A 15,464-nucleotide genomic window follows, 5' to 3' on the forward strand; every position below is an offset into this window, starting at 1 on the left:
CCTTAAACTAATACTTTGTTGAAGCACCTTTTGATTTTAACAGGGGTGTGTAGACTTTTTATATCCACTGTATCCTTGAGCCAGTGTCTTCTGACTTAAGTACACCTTAGGCACTCATTTTAAAAAATCCAAGAAAAATGAGTTCCAGACCTTTCAACAAGTATGCAGCAATACAAAGTATATTACAAGGTCTGATCATCTCATTAAAAATAATTCATTTCAAGTATGAATTAAGACGGATATAAAAGAAGTTATTTCAAATCAGATGTTTATGGAGTGGGATCATTTCCAATCTACGGTCCTCTAACAAAGGCATGGGCAATCATTTTGACTCAACGGCCTGTTTGGAATTTCAAAGTTAAGTGCTTTTTCAAACACTTCATCAAAACCATGCTGCCTTGTCATTGGCTGTTCTCTAAAAGACTGCTGAGTCCGGTGCACATGTACTGCTGCAGCATGGGTTCAAATCCCACCCAATGCTCTAACTATCTTTCCCCTCAATCACTACCAAATAAATCCCAACCAAGTTGAATTCATTCAAGCAAATTTGACAAAAATGAAAGATAAGTGGCCCTAATAGCTATGCAATGATATTATTAGATATATTATTCAACATGAATCACAGCTGTAAAAGCTGCGAAAATCACCTTCAACAATAATTAAAACTGGGGTGTGAAGTTACATACAGTCATGTTTATTATTCACTTAGGTTGTATAAATCTGTTTGAATATTATTTAATGGTATCCCTCCTTATTTTACATTTACATTTTAAGGTAGATGGTGTTTTGACTTTCACTATTCTATCCTAAGTAATATTCCACTGTACTCATAAGATTTTCGTCGTCCATGCTTTGGAATAAAACATGTGGATCTAAGTGTTTAGGTTAATGATGGACAAGCCTTTTGAGTTTGATACACCGTAATCAAACTATGACCAATATAAGGCACTGGCCGACCTTGGCAATGCACTACAAGAAGGCAAGACAAAGTGAGTGTGCAAGAAGAACGATTCTAAACTAATGAAGTTTCTCTGTAAACTAGTCAGAGTTAAGGAGATCTGATCCCAGGAAGGGCTAAGGGCTGTGGCTGACTGACCTGATGTAACCCAGACTTGGCGAGTTTCATGGCTTCCTTCCTGTTCTGAGCTCCTTTATGATTTCCTCCTGCGCCAGGCATTATTGCTGCTGCCACAGAAAAAAACATGTGTTTCTATCGGTCATTAGCAGAAAGGGACAGGATCACACATTTGTTTGTCATCGAATGTTTCCCTTGTGACCCCACACATGGCAGTCAAAGGTTTAAGACATCCAGCCTCCATAAAAACTACCAGATAGCAGCAACTTTAATAATAATGTAATGTAACTGGACTGTTACATTAATGTCTAACCCATGCTGAGTTGTTGTGCTTAAATTGATGATATGCAAAAATGGCCCCAAACTGTGGTTAAATCAGAAAAATCTGACAATTTGGGACTTTTTTGTTGTCCCCAATTTGAAAAAGGCAATTATTTTGGCTAAAGTGTTAGGTTTGAGCTCTAAAGTAACAATTGCTGAATATAATTAAGTTTAGGCATTAGGGTTATTTTACGTTTAAACATACATTTTAGGAAATTGAGGTTAAGCTATGGATTGCAGTTAGGATTATATATATATTTTTTTTAAGGGCAATCAACTTTGGTGTCCCCATTTAAATAGCTAAGTAAACATGTATGTGCCTGCATTCCTTTATGTGTGACTTATCTTGATTAGGTTTAGGTTATGCTTTTTCCCTTTCAAGTGTTTTTGGTCTCCTGTGCTTTGTTACCTCTCTTAATTACAGTAGTCATCTCCTCCGAGAGCATAACTCCCCCTCCCTACATCCAGCAGCATCCCATTAGCTCTGGACCAGCGATGTCTCTCTTTATACCTTTAGCTATCCAGCATATAATTAAAATAGTGGATGGAGATCAAAAAGATACCAAAACCTTACTGTGATGTTTTTTTCTTGGGGGGGGGGGTTGTGACAAAATGCAGATTGTGTTATTGATGGCTGCCTGTTTGGAAATCATTATGAGACAAAAAGTTTTCTGTGAAGCTGCCTCAGCATATGAGCAAAGCACCTAAAGTTTTTCAAACAAAAGTCCACCATTAACTAACTTTAGGCCAATGCTTGAATCGCGTGTTGGGTGCTCTCTTGGATGTAGTGTGTATTTGAAAATAAAAGATGCATTTGATAACTGGGGTATTTAGTGGGAGATTTCATAACTGGGGTATTTTGTGAGAGACTGTGTTTTATTATAGGGAAGACCGGGGATGGGTATAACATTCTGGCCATTTCTGTCTGTATCTTGAAGCTCTTTTAAGCCAGTGCATTCAAAAATGTATAAAAACGTATTACATGTGTCTGCTATTAGATGGCGTATCTGTTATTACTGTGACACAAACAAAAAAAGTGTAGTTTAGTCTCAAACACAAGACATGAAATGTAACAATTCACCCCATAGCCTGGGTTAGTTGTAACATACCATTGGGTGAAATGTAACATTATGATACACCCTGGGGTGAGTTGTAACATTATAAAACTTTTAAAAAAATTGCTTTTTATTCAAAACTTCAATTAATTTTTGACATAAGTGCTGTGTGTGTGTATGTGTGTGTGTGTGTGTGTGTGTGTGTGTGTGTGTGTGTGTGTGTGTGTGTGTGTGAAGTATGTTAGTTACTGTCAGTCATAGTAGTGAGACATTTGAACATAATACATTTGAACAAAATGAGCATTACTGAATATTAGTTTGTGTGTTTGTGCTTGTTTGTTACTGTCAGTCTAGGCATACTGAAATTGAAAGAAAACATATATAGGCCTACAACTAAAATGTTGTATATAGTAGGTTGTAACATTTTAATTGTTGTTACAACTAACCCAGACTCTTGTTGTTACAACTAACCCAGACTCCTATAGTCATGAACTAGCTTACCTTACAGCTAACAGGTAAAACATTTTCACTAACAACTTGCATGAAAGATGTCTAAATAGACACAAAATAAAGATGATTTAAATTTTATGAATTTAATTACATAGCTGGCAATACTATCACAAAAACAGTAACACAAAAAAGTTTAAAAAATATGTCTTACCTACAAAATGTGTTATTTCCGTTTAAAAATGGTTGTGTCTGCCTCAGGGTGCTACTTCTTTACATGTGAAATAAGGACTGAATTGAGCATGTGCAGAGTGATTCAGATGATTCGTAACTTATTCCTGATTATCAAAACTGGAAGTGTTATAACTGACCCGTGTTACATCCATCCCCGGTCACCCCTACTTCACATTTCGGTTTTATGCTTTTGCCTTTAGAAATGAGTTTTCAGTTCGAACCATAGACTGACCTCTGAGGTTAACTCCTTCACTTTTAAATTGATTATTAATAAGTGTTTGTCAAGGTTTAGCTAAGTTCAATTTTCCACCTTAGTCCTCTTTATGCGCAGTTAAATGTTCATGCATCTTTAAGCGAGTTTTGCATTGTGAAGTATCAGCTGGAAATTGTAATTAATATATCATTTAAAATTCTCATCTTTAAACTGTTTTATTATATATATATTGCTAGTGTGTTTAAAGTCTATGTATTCTTTACAATCACAAAAGCAACCCCAAATCGTTTTTATAATTATTGATTGACAGACTAGCCAAATATGGCCAACTACTTGCAATTCAGGAATTTCATGTATTTTCCAAATTTGCTAAATTTAGTGTCTACAAAATTGGCAATATATTACCTCTTTAGAGAGAGATTTTGGACATCATCAAGTTAGCGGCTAGATTAGGAAACTAGCGACATATGGATAAATGCCAGGTGGAAAGCAATCCATTTGATATTAAGGTAAAGCGTGACAAATCAACATGCAATGAAAATGAACATGAAACAAGAAAGAGTTTAAAATCATAAAATCCCATAGCAATTTTACTAGACCAAATCCTGTGCAGCAGCAGAGGAAATTATTTAAATTAGGTCTGTATTCACACTTGCAACACGGTAATACCGTTTCCTTGTTTCTTATCAGATTAAAGATTCATGATGGAGTCGTTGGTTAGGTAAACTGTGAGGTTTGGAGTAATGTGTAGGCTATACCAGCATATTCTATTCATACATGGCATGACACGAATACAGTGTATATGACTATCAAAATAAGAAATGCGTGTAGTCAATTTGATAATGCCTTGAAAACATGTCACCATGGGATATTTCACCACAGCAGTCTTTAGACAAAAGAGCGCTATGCTCTGGTGTATTGGTCCCAACGACTGAACCAGCCTTATTGACTTTGACTAAAACATCCCTGTCGGATCAAGGGAAACGTTAAAATCACTGTTCGCAAGTGAAATAATAGAACAAGATATTGTCCTAATTCTGCTCAGGAAATCCGCACGTTTATAACGTTTTGTGTGGCTTGTTGAACACGTGAGTGGGAATTGGTGACACCTTACGAAATGCATTACCATGTAGCCTTAATTTGAAGATAAAATTATGTTTCTATATTATTTAGACGATTAAAGCCAAAGACATCTAATCTCTTTCTCTTTTTAAGATATCCTGCAATATCATATTTCATACACGCCCGCAGACATGCCCGGTGCCACAATGTTTAATGTATAAGCCGGCATTATACCAGACAGAGAACGCAGATGATAAATATGCATGTATTCAATTAAGGGTATTACACAGGGGTTGATTTGCATAAGGATTTAGGATCTAAACATGTCTCTTCATATTTGTGCTATTTTAAAATAAACGCCAGCTTTCTGTGCTAGGAAGGAACAGGTAGTATTTATCAGCGGGCTAGAACCCCGCCACAAGCTTTCCCACCTTTGCTGATCGGGAGATGGAAATTAGATGAAAAATCTGGCTAAAGAGTAAAGTAATCGTTTGTATAATAATAAAATAGCCTATGAGCAAAAATATTAGTATTGATTACATCATAATCATAATTACTCTGGTTTTTGCAGTCCATTCACAGGCTATCGTTGTTGAAAGTCATAAGAATGGAAAAACAGAAAGTCTAGCTTTCCCCATTCAGCTATTCACGAGTTCTAAGATTACGTTTTGATTCTGTGAAGCGGCGTCTGGACTACCATTATAAGGTGGGCAATTAAAACTGAGGCAGAAATCGAAGGAATAAGTACAAAAGGTTGGAGTCCAGTAATTTCATTTATTTCAGTTGATAAATAATTGTCTATCTTCAATATGTAATGTTTTCAGGAAGGAACATGTATTCTGTTCTTGACAGAGAAAAAAACATGTTGTGATGTCATTTTCTCACACACATATCTGAGGCAATATCTGTCGCCCATTATTTTCCTGAACAAGGCAAGTGCTCCTCTGATGACGAAGTCCAAACTCCCCACCCAATTGAGATCACAGAGCTAATTAGAAGAGCGGATCCCGTGTATGGGCCGTAGACCGCAGCGTCACCCAGCACGCAACCCTAGTTAAAATCCAGAGGAAATTGGAAGGGAAGTCAGAGTCTACACGAGTTCTGTAGGCATATCATTGAAATAATGTATATTGAAGTGTGTCATTATAGACATCTTCAACCTGGGTAGATTCTTCATTTAACCTAAATGACTCAAGCTGCATGAGGTGCATGCTACTTTCTACTACGAATTTCACAATGCATCCTGTCGACTGGCAAATCTGTGACTTTTAATTGCTGAATGAAAATACCTCGAGGTTCGTGGCCTATTGTGAGAATTTACACTTCTATGATTTATTTTTTTGCATGGATTGAACAGATTAAAGATGGGCCATGTAATATGTAATAAGTTGTAGGTTGTAATAACATCATATTCTATTTATTTTTTAAATACCACAGAAATTGTGATAAACAGGGCTTTAATATTGTGATGCTAAAGACAATTGTATAGGAAATATGCATTACATGTATTCACAATGTGCTATTGAGTGTACTTGTACGGAAAACCAAGGATCTCAAAACTAAGGATGATGAATTTTACGCCTATGGATTAAACAAATCGAAAAGAACATTTAAATCTACATACAGGCATGACGTACCTGTATTTTTTATGGTACAATTTACACGTATTTATTTAACGTTCATTGAAAAAGCTTACACTGCAAAATAAAGTAGGATGTTCATAATCCTTCATTGTGCACTGCGCTAATCCCAATTTCACTTTCATTTTGGAATGCAAGGCAGGCCTATATTTCAGTGAATGCATTTCAAAAGAGGGAACCCATTTTAATTATAGACCCCTGACCTGTGACGTCACGTGACTTGCGTGTTCTTGCTTCCAATATCTGAGGAGCTAGAAAAAAGAAAAGGTGTCTCCGAAGCCAGTGTGACATTTACAAATACATATGTTCAATATAGAAGGTGATGCAGGATATCCTAGAGCTGCGATGTGTTAAAATGTTGACTGTCAATACTGTTGGTTTTTGGGATATGGTTCAATGTAGAAGGTGATGCAAGATATTCTAGGGCTTTGATGTGTTTAATGTTGTCCGTCATTGCTGTTGGTTTTTGGGATATGGAACTATGCCCCTGAAAAAAACATGACTGTTAGACCGAAATTGATAGTTATGAAAATCAAACACAAATGGATCGGGGTTGACCAGAGAGAGAGTGGGAGATAGAGCGATAATGCATGAAAGGCAGTGACAACGGTCACCTTTACGCACACAAATCTTTAAAAAAATTGGTTTTAGATTAAACTATACTTAAACATTAAATATGTCAAGAAATCTTCTTAAAAACAGTCACCGAAAAGACATGTCCAAACAGCATGTCGTGGGCAAACAGTGAAAGAACCCTGGGTATACTTCTTCAGCAGCTGTAAAATAAGATTTCGACGATGCCGAACAGCCAATGAACATAAATCGTGGGACGTGACGTATGGGTCCCTGTAGAAAAGGCGCGGAGTGTATCGCATTGCCAGAGACCATGGAACAGTGGAACTGCCTGCTCGAGTCTTGCCTTAACTGAATGTATAGCCAACTCCTAGATAACTCACATGCAGCTTTCTTGGCAAAGAGAAAAAAAAACACTGCTTAAGGAAAACAGCTTCTCTTAGACCTTCATCAGGATCTAAATGCAAACATATTTTTAATTCTTTTTTTTCCTTATTTTAAAGTGTATAGGCTTACATATACGTACGTATTTCGATATTATCAATATGACTCTAACACCAACTCGGACACTAATTTAGTTCGATGGCAAGCTGATGAGGAAGCTACATGGAAATGCACGCGCCTACAGTACCACAGACCCTGTTGTGGTCTTGATTTTTTCTTTTCTTTTTTCGAATCGGGTGGAAATCATTTTTGGTTACAGTGATGCAGTAGAAGTAGTGACAGACTCCATTGATCGAGTTAGTATTGATGAATTCGTTCGTTTACTAATGCGCTGAATGTTATAATCCAAATAGCCCTGAATAAATAGTGTGGAAGAGTAACAGACCCATGCAGCGTGGGCTTCGATATTTGGTAGGTTTTTAATTCCGTAAGAATTATTTTAGAACAAGCATTTTTCACACAAGCTAGCAACATATGTCTATGCTACATAATATTTATTTGCGTTAGAAAAACAACGGGTTCCATACTATTAATTAATGAATTAGGCCAATATATTAAATGTGAGAGAGAGAGATGCAGAGATTCGGATGATGATTTCCATTGGCAGATGATGCGTAGTGTGGAGAACACGTGTCCATTTTTGCCTCATATTTTTTCCTGAACTGGAATTCTTACTTGTCAAACCAAGAAGGGAAAGAATCTGACTGCCAATGCACGGGTTAGGTTTTCGTCTTATGGAAATCTTGGGTTGCAGATCTGAGGAAAACACGTATAACATCATCCCCTCTGCGGCTACAATGCTTTTCCACGGCCTCCCTGGAGGCGACATGCACAGTGTTGTCGAAGAAATGGACCGGAGAGGGAAGAGCGAATCAGCAGCTATCAGTTCGGCCATAGATATGGGAGAATCTGAAACGGTAGGCAATTGAACGACCACGCTGCAGGCGATTGCAATCGAGAGTAAGAAATTGTTCTGTGAAAATTTAATGATGAGCATAAAAAAAGTTTGTGAAAATGTGTAAGAGCTGTGAACTCTAACATAATGTGTTGGGATATTAAAAATACTTTGATTGGGATAGGCTATTTAAAGTAAGAATACACTTGTTTCTTGTTGATTATAATTATTTAAAATGTGTATTCTCCTTGCATTATTTCTCTATCTGTATAACATTATAGATTGATCTAATAATGTTGCCGAAAAGGCTAATCCATTAATATGCTAATCGGTCAAAAGCATGTTTTTTTGTGCACATTCAAGTGTTTTAAGCATGACATTGTTTTAGTGTTAGTTATGATTTTGTGGATTTTAACAACACAATAATGAAATTAGTCAATTTCTTAATCTTTATACATATATAATAGTTTTTCTACAACATTGCAGCAGTTCGTTGTGCAAAAAATGAGGCCTTTAGGCTATTGCTATATACCCTTTATAAGGGTACAACTCATAAAGACTTTTGAGGAAATAACTTTAAATGATGTATGTGTTTTATCTCGATTGATAAAATGTGACCTGACAAAGTTAAATTACAAATGAATTCGTTAGAATATAAACAAATCGGGCTCCTCTTATATAGCATTGTGGTTCACTTTTTAGTCTGATGTGTAGGTGGAAGTGATTTTACATTTGATCAATATCGTTATACCGTTTTTGTCTTGTATTATTTTTAATTTTTTTTCTTGTTATGTAGTTTTAACCAAATCAAAGTATTGAGCCACATTATATAAGGTCAGGTGAAAGTGTTAGCAATAGTGTATGTGGGTGCATATGTGTGTGTCAGTGTTTTTGAGTGTGTGTGTGTGTGTGTGTGTTCGTAAGTTTTGATACGACTATGTTTTCAGCAATCGTAACTCTTGATGCGAGTAGAGTATTAGCCGTTTAATTTCGAAGACTAAATGGCATGTGCTTCTTTGCGGTTGTTCATGGACATTTGGATTTAGTAATGCCTGGAGTGTGTAGTTATTCTTAAAATTATTGACCTCAGAAGGCTGTAATATTTAAATTTAAAGCATGTTAATCGAAAAAAAGACGTGTCCATATATGTACACAGTAAAAATGTTATTAAAATATCTGATATTAAGCAATTTCTCAAAAGGGAAACAAAGATTGAATCGGAAATTAAACATTATTTTGATTATGATTGTTGATCACGTGATCGATCTGTGTTTAAAGTTTGTGTTTGGTTGTCTTATAGAACATGCCGTGCATGAACAACGACAGGGTGGCTTTGTGCGCCGGTTGCGGCGGGAAGATCGCTGACCGCTACTACCTGCTTGCGGTGGACAAACAGTGGCACATGCGCTGTCTAAAGTGTTGCGAGTGTAAACTCAACCTGGAGTCGGAGCTCACCTGTTTCAGTAAAGACGGAAGCATCTATTGCAAGGAAGATTATTACAGGTAACCACCAATCTCCGACATGGCACCTGAGCTAAACCATTCCCCCGATTAGCCTATATACCATACATTTTTGTCAGATTTCCAATAAGAGAGGCCTTCTTGCCCCATAATTAATTATTAAGTTTGGTATTATATAAACATAAGCAAGGCCATCATTTGATCAAAGGTTGAAGAGCACTTGCCCAAAACGAATTTAATACTAAAGTAAATTACATTATAGAGCTGTGTTAACGATTTGGTTTCAAAGTAGGCAACTCTGGGCTACGTGACTTTCCTTCAAATAAGGCATTGGTTTGGGGCACATAACATAACTGCCACTGCATGTGCTAGTAACTGACAAATGTAGGCCTAATCCACGACTGAACAAAATGTGCATTGACGAAGTTTTGTCCTTTCCGCAGAAGGTTTTCGGTCCAGAGGTGCGCCCGGTGTCACCTTGGGATCTCGGCCTCAGAGATGGTGATGCGAGCTCGGGACTTGGTGTACCACTTGAACTGTTTCACCTGCACATCCTGCAACAAGATGCTAACGACTGGGGACCACTTTGGCATGAAAGACAGTCTTGTGTACTGTCGACTGCACTTTGAAAATCTCATACAGGGGGAATATCAGACACATTTCAATCATGCGGATGTAGCCTCTCACAAAGGACTGGGACCTGCCAACGCATTGGGACTATCCTACTTCAACGGCGTGGGGAGCGTGCAGAAAGGGCGGCCCAGGAAAAGGAAAAGTCCAGGGCCAGGAGCAGACTTAGCAGCCTACAACGCAGGTAAGACAACTACAATAACATTTCCGTTTAAAATAGGCCTGTTGAAAATGCCTCGGTGTTGGCTCATTGAACAATCTTCTTAATCACCAAGTTGTCATTGCTGATTAGACAAAACAACAACTAACATTGCAATTATTGTCGTTGACAAAGCAGGGTAACAATCATATGCCACAAAGAGGTGGGACTTAAATGTGCCTGTGAATTTAAATTTCGAATGATTCTTTGCATGGTGATAATTGAAAAAACGTGCCTGATTATAATGTAGATATTTTAGCTTAATTATTATAACAACTGTTTGTAGTATTTGCCAGCATTGCCTTTCGAAATATATCTACCTGGCAAATTATTTGTGTAATTCAAATGAGGTGGCAAGCGTTTCGCCCTCTTCGTTCCAACAGTCAATAAAAACAATGTTGGCTAATTCTAGTGATTTTCTGTTTCGGCAACAAAAATATTTAAAACTTATTTTAGTTAATTTATATAATACATAATTTTTTAGAGATAAAAGGCACGTAGCAAAAATATAGCTACGTTACGTAGCCTATTTTTTACATTTACTATACAAAGTTATTATATATTTTTATCATTAGGGCCTAATTTTCTTCACCCCACGGGCTCCTTTGTTCATATCAGAAAAGCATATATAGCCTAGGGGTTGTGATATCAAATTAACATATCGGTGCTCTGGAGAAACTAAAGACCGAGTTCATTTAGGCCAAATTTCTTTAATGATTGTTGACACCATTTTCTCACGAAATTATAGCTGTCGATTCACAAATTAATTCAGGTTATGTATCGAAAATCCCTTCCAACATGTCAACCTTCTGTGACAAGAGAAAGTTGTATCTGTAATGTTTTCTCTTTTCCATTTTAAAAGGTTTTTGAAGTTCAGACTTTCGCTTCCGCCATGTATACTTGTCAGGCTCGATATATGTCTAAAGTTCCTCTACACGCCCCTTTGCATACTCCGGGGCCAGTTGGTCTGGGACGGGGCCAGTGGGTGTGCAGTACAAGAGATCAATGAGACTTGACAAGTTATCCACGATGATAATGGCACAAGAAAAGCTGTAGCAAAGCAAGACTTTGCTATTTTATTACGAATGGCCTTCAATATGACCAATTGTATTTTTGGATACATATTAGCGTATTTACAATTAAGGGGAAAGTTCACCCAAACTACAAGTCACATATTGGTGTCCTTAGCTTGTAAACAATCTATATGGCAGCAATACATCCTTCATTTGTATTTGCATCCTAACATTTTAGCCTTTGTAGCATACATCTCTTTAAATTCCTGGTACAGTATCAGCATTTTTCTAAGCGTTATATTAAAATAATATAAAAGTGTTTTGGTTCAACTTCCTAATTTATTTCATTCACTCCCTGATGATTTGGATTTGATACACAATGCTAACATTGTTACAAAGCGTCGGATGGGATTTGTGCCACAAAAAAGGATAATCACTTGAAATAATACGGTCAGTTATTGTTTTGAACTGTTTTGTAGTGCATAAAATAAGTTAACCACTGAAACAGGGATCTCAAAAGGGCAACATGAATCGACCTACACCATCGTGCTAAATAACAACACCGTTTAAATTGGCAGATAGAAAATACATTTTAATTTTAGACCTGCTTTACCAGCACATGTGTCATCGTTGACTTGAACCAGGACGTTCTTTGTTCAAAAGCGCCAATACTTTAATCCAGGAAGAAGTCGATTTCTAACAACACCTGGTATGTGGTGAAGGAAGGGCGAGTCAGGCCGCTACTGCCCTCTACTGTTTACCCATTAGACCACTGGCGGATATAGGCAGATTACAGATGAAGTCACCTAACTATCTTGACAAGAAAGTATACATCTGAAGACAACCGACAACCTTTGAAAGAATTCAAAGTTGTTTGTGATTCTATTGTAAGCTGCAGAATCACAATGAAAAGTAAATCCCAGCTGTTATTAAATCAGTGTTCATTAGCCTATCAGTGGCTTTTGAAAAATGGTGAAATAAATATTGCTTATTGATGTCTGGTGTTTGTGTCTGAAGTGTTATTCTGAGGAATCTGAAAGACTAATATTTATTGTATGCAGCATTGAGTATGTCTGAACTGTTATGAATAGATAGCAACACTTAAGCATTTGCCAAGAAAATACTGTCAGGGAAATATGTGTCATGTGTTTGCAGCCACGATTCGATTATCTAGGGCAGGCTATTGCATAGCATGATGATTCATAAGGCAATAATCACAAAATTAGAAGTCGTTTTGCTAGTAGTAGCCTGATAGTAATAGTAGAAGTGGGAAGATAAGGCATAGGATTAGGAAGAGTAGGACTAGTAATACTAAGTGTTGGAGTAGCAGTAGTAAGAGTAGTAGTATTCATATTATATATTAATTACACAATCATTGTACTTTATTACAATACGCATGTGTTACTTTAGTGTAATACGTTTGTTTTCTATGACCAAATATAATGAGTATAATATTATAGGTTGCAGTTTTATATTGTAACTATAGCCTTATACACCTTATAATGAGTGGTGCTTGGGATAGGGAACAATAATTATTCATTGATTCTATTGAAATAGGCTAGTCAATGTTTGTAATGCTAAAAACACTTTTTGGTGCTTAATTGCTAATTAAAGTGTTCCCCTTTGTCACATTCTAATGAAAACCTTGCAACTCAAGGTTTGCCCATTTTAATTTGTTCTCATATATTGAAAGTAGACAGCTCCTGAATGCAGTCAAACCATTCCAGTCTTCTTGTACCAAGAAAATATATTGAAAACTGTTCCTAAAGTTTCACAATAGTATATGAGTGAATGTGGAAAACAAAGTGTCTGTATTTGAGATACAAGGCTTACATTAAACAGTGAAATCTTCTATTCACACTTTCTTAGCTGTCTTTCGCATAGAATCACAAGTGTAACATCCAAACAAATGTATAAGAGATGACAGAGATATCAGCATAACAGACCTCCACAAATATTACAAATCCATCAAATGTGATCCAAATGTCTTTTTGATGTCTCTTGAGTTGGTTGGGTGTGTGTAGAGGCCTTCTTATACAGTGTTTATATATACACAGCTGTGGTTTCATTCACCATCAAATCGTTAACCTCACATGTGTATTCCTGGCCACGCTATCTACCTAAAGTTTCATTAGTAAACCAACTTAATTACGGAACCAAAGACACTGCACTCAGTACTGGGCTGCATTAGCACCAGTATATTGTATATTTTAATGAATCAATTCACTACATAATGCTGCGAGCTGCATCACACAGTCCTGTTTTACTTATTCACCTGTCCTTGAATGAAGCGCAATGCTGTTATTCACACGGTCTGACCGCTATCTAATCTGTGTGTGTCTTTGCTTGGGTGCGGCTTGTCTTCCAGCGCTCAGCTGTAATGAGAACGATGGAGACTCTATGGACAGGGACTCTCAGTACAGCTCCAGTCAGAAAACCAAACGCATGAGGACCTCGTTCAAGCACCACCAGCTGAGGACCATGAAGTCCTACTTTGCCATCAACCACAACCCAGATGCCAAGGATCTGAAGCAGCTGGCCCAGAAGACTGGCCTCACCAAACGTGTATTACAAGTAAGACACACACACACACGAACACGTGTGCACGTGCACACACAGTCACACAGCGCATTCTTCCTGACATTCAAGAAAATGACAAAAACAATGCGGCAAAATATGGTAGTTAATACGATTAAATAACAGGAATGTTTAAAATGAAACAAGTAACAAAGGAGCATTTTCTATTTCAATTTCCAGATAAGAATTGTGAGGACTGAGCGCAATAAAAATTCTCTGCTGCTTATTATGGAGAGCGGGGAGGCACAACAGAGAGAGCTTGATTTCCACAAAGACGACAGCAAATTATCTAGGGGATTAAATAAAAAAATTGGACAAAAAGGTTTCTGAACAAAAATTCTGTAAAAATCTCTCTGCTTTAATTAACGCTCCCAGAAAACAAAGCAGTCATTTTGCTTTGATGCGTTCTATTTTTCATGCCTGTTATTCCAGTTGAAATCTTCCCTCTGTCTTTTCCCCATGGATCCATCACTAACAGTCACAACGATGTTGCCTTGCTGTGGTACACAGGTCTGGTTCCAGAACGCTCGGGCCAAGTTCCGGCGAAACCTGTTGAGACAGGAGAACACGGGTGTGGACAAGACATCCGACGGGTCCACCCTGCAGGGGGGCACCCCCTCCGGCCCCGCATCAGAGATCTCCAACGCCTCCATGAGCCCCTCCAGCACCCCCACCACCTTGACGGACCTGACCAACCCCACTATGCCCACCGTCACCTCCGTGTTAACCTCTGTGTCTGGCGGCATGGATGTCCATGAGTGCAGGAGCCCCTCGCAGACCACCCTGACCAGCCTCTTTTGATTCCCCCCTCACCTCCCTCAAAGACTGCCCCATTCTACGTCCTCTGATGCCCCCGGCCCTTTAACAAATACCCTTACCAGCCTATTCCCTGCCCTCCCCCTTGACTCTGTCCACTTGGAGTTAAAATACACACCTTTGACAGAGACACTGAATGGACTGATTAAAATGAAGGTAAAGGAAAAAGACTTACTTTTGAGCCCCTTTTAGAATATTTGCATAGTGAGGCTGCCAAGTCTTGCAGAAGGAACAGTTGTTGTTATTTTGTTGTTGTTGCTGTTTTGTTAAGAATTGGAAAAACTTTATTTGCATTTTTTCAATGTTTACAGACTGAAACTGGGAAAAAGAAAAAGACTGCTTAATTTTGGAAATTCATTTTTCCAGCACATTATTTATGTTGTTGTACAGGAGTCACTGTTAGGAAACATTGAGAAGGATTGTAAAATGAAAGGAAATATGAGATTAAACACAGGTTAAGATATCCTTAAACTGCCACGTGCCTTACACTCCATTTTATCATACATTTTCCTAACATATTCAGACCATCCCCATCAGCTAGAACCAAGAGAGTACACTCCGACATGATTTTGACCGTGACACATTTCTTTGTGGTTTGGCTTTGTACAGCACTTTGAATTTAAAATGCTAAAATAACTTTAATCTGAGGGCCTTTGGATCCATATTTTAGAGCCAATCATTCACTTTAACAATACATTGTATGTTACTATAGCAGGCAAGCATTCAGTGTTTGGACATACAGAATATTGCTAGTATGCATGACCACATCAACCTTACTATACAAACTTTTTGGATACAGTTGAATTTT

General features: G+C 37.6%; 1 protein-coding gene across 4 annotated transcripts; it reads left to right on the forward strand.

Annotated features, from left to right (window-relative positions):
* The first annotated feature begins 6,942 nt into the window (after positions 1-6,942).
* Positions 6,943-15,131, forward strand: lhx2b (LIM homeobox 2b). 4 transcript variants are annotated; one of them, XM_020052256.2, is made up of 6 exons: positions 6,943-7,476; positions 7,820-7,982; positions 9,261-9,463; positions 9,865-10,235; positions 13,632-13,837; positions 14,351-15,131. In XM_020052256.2, the coding sequence occupies exons 2-6, from the start codon at positions 7,863-7,865 to the stop codon at positions 14,639-14,641; spliced, it is 1,191 nt and encodes a 396-aa protein (XP_019907815.1). In that variant the 5' UTR covers positions 6,943-7,476; positions 7,820-7,862; the 3' UTR covers positions 14,642-15,131. The 4 variants fall into 4 exon arrangements, with proteins under 4 accessions (XP_019907815.1, XP_019907816.1, XP_010874504.1 ...); XM_020052257.2 differs by having other exon boundaries at positions 6,943-7,361; XM_010876202.3 differs by having other exon boundaries at positions 6,943-7,982.
* The last annotated feature ends 333 nt before the right edge of the window (positions 15,132-15,464 follow it).

This window comes from Esox lucius, chromosome 13 (genome assembly GCF_011004845.1).
Source record: "Esox lucius isolate fEsoLuc1 chromosome 13, fEsoLuc1.pri, whole genome shotgun sequence".
NCBI lineage: Eukaryota > Metazoa > Chordata > Actinopteri > Esociformes > Esocidae > Esox > Esox lucius.

What these genes read in the sequence shown, in the direction of transcription:
- lhx2b (XM_010876202.3), top strand. Translation starts at nt 7,776, where the DNA reads ATGCACGGGTTAGGTTTTCGTCTTATGGAAATCTTGGGTTGCAGATCT. An exon ending in ATATGGGAGAATCTGAAACG is followed by an intron (nt 7,983 to 9,260) that starts GTAGGCAATTGA and finishes GTTGTCTTATAG; the next exon opens with AACATGCCGTGCATGAACAA. An exon ending in TCACCAAACGTGTATTACAA is followed by an intron (nt 13,838 to 14,350) that starts GTAAGACACACA and finishes TGTGGTACACAG; the next exon opens with GTCTGGTTCCAGAACGCTCG.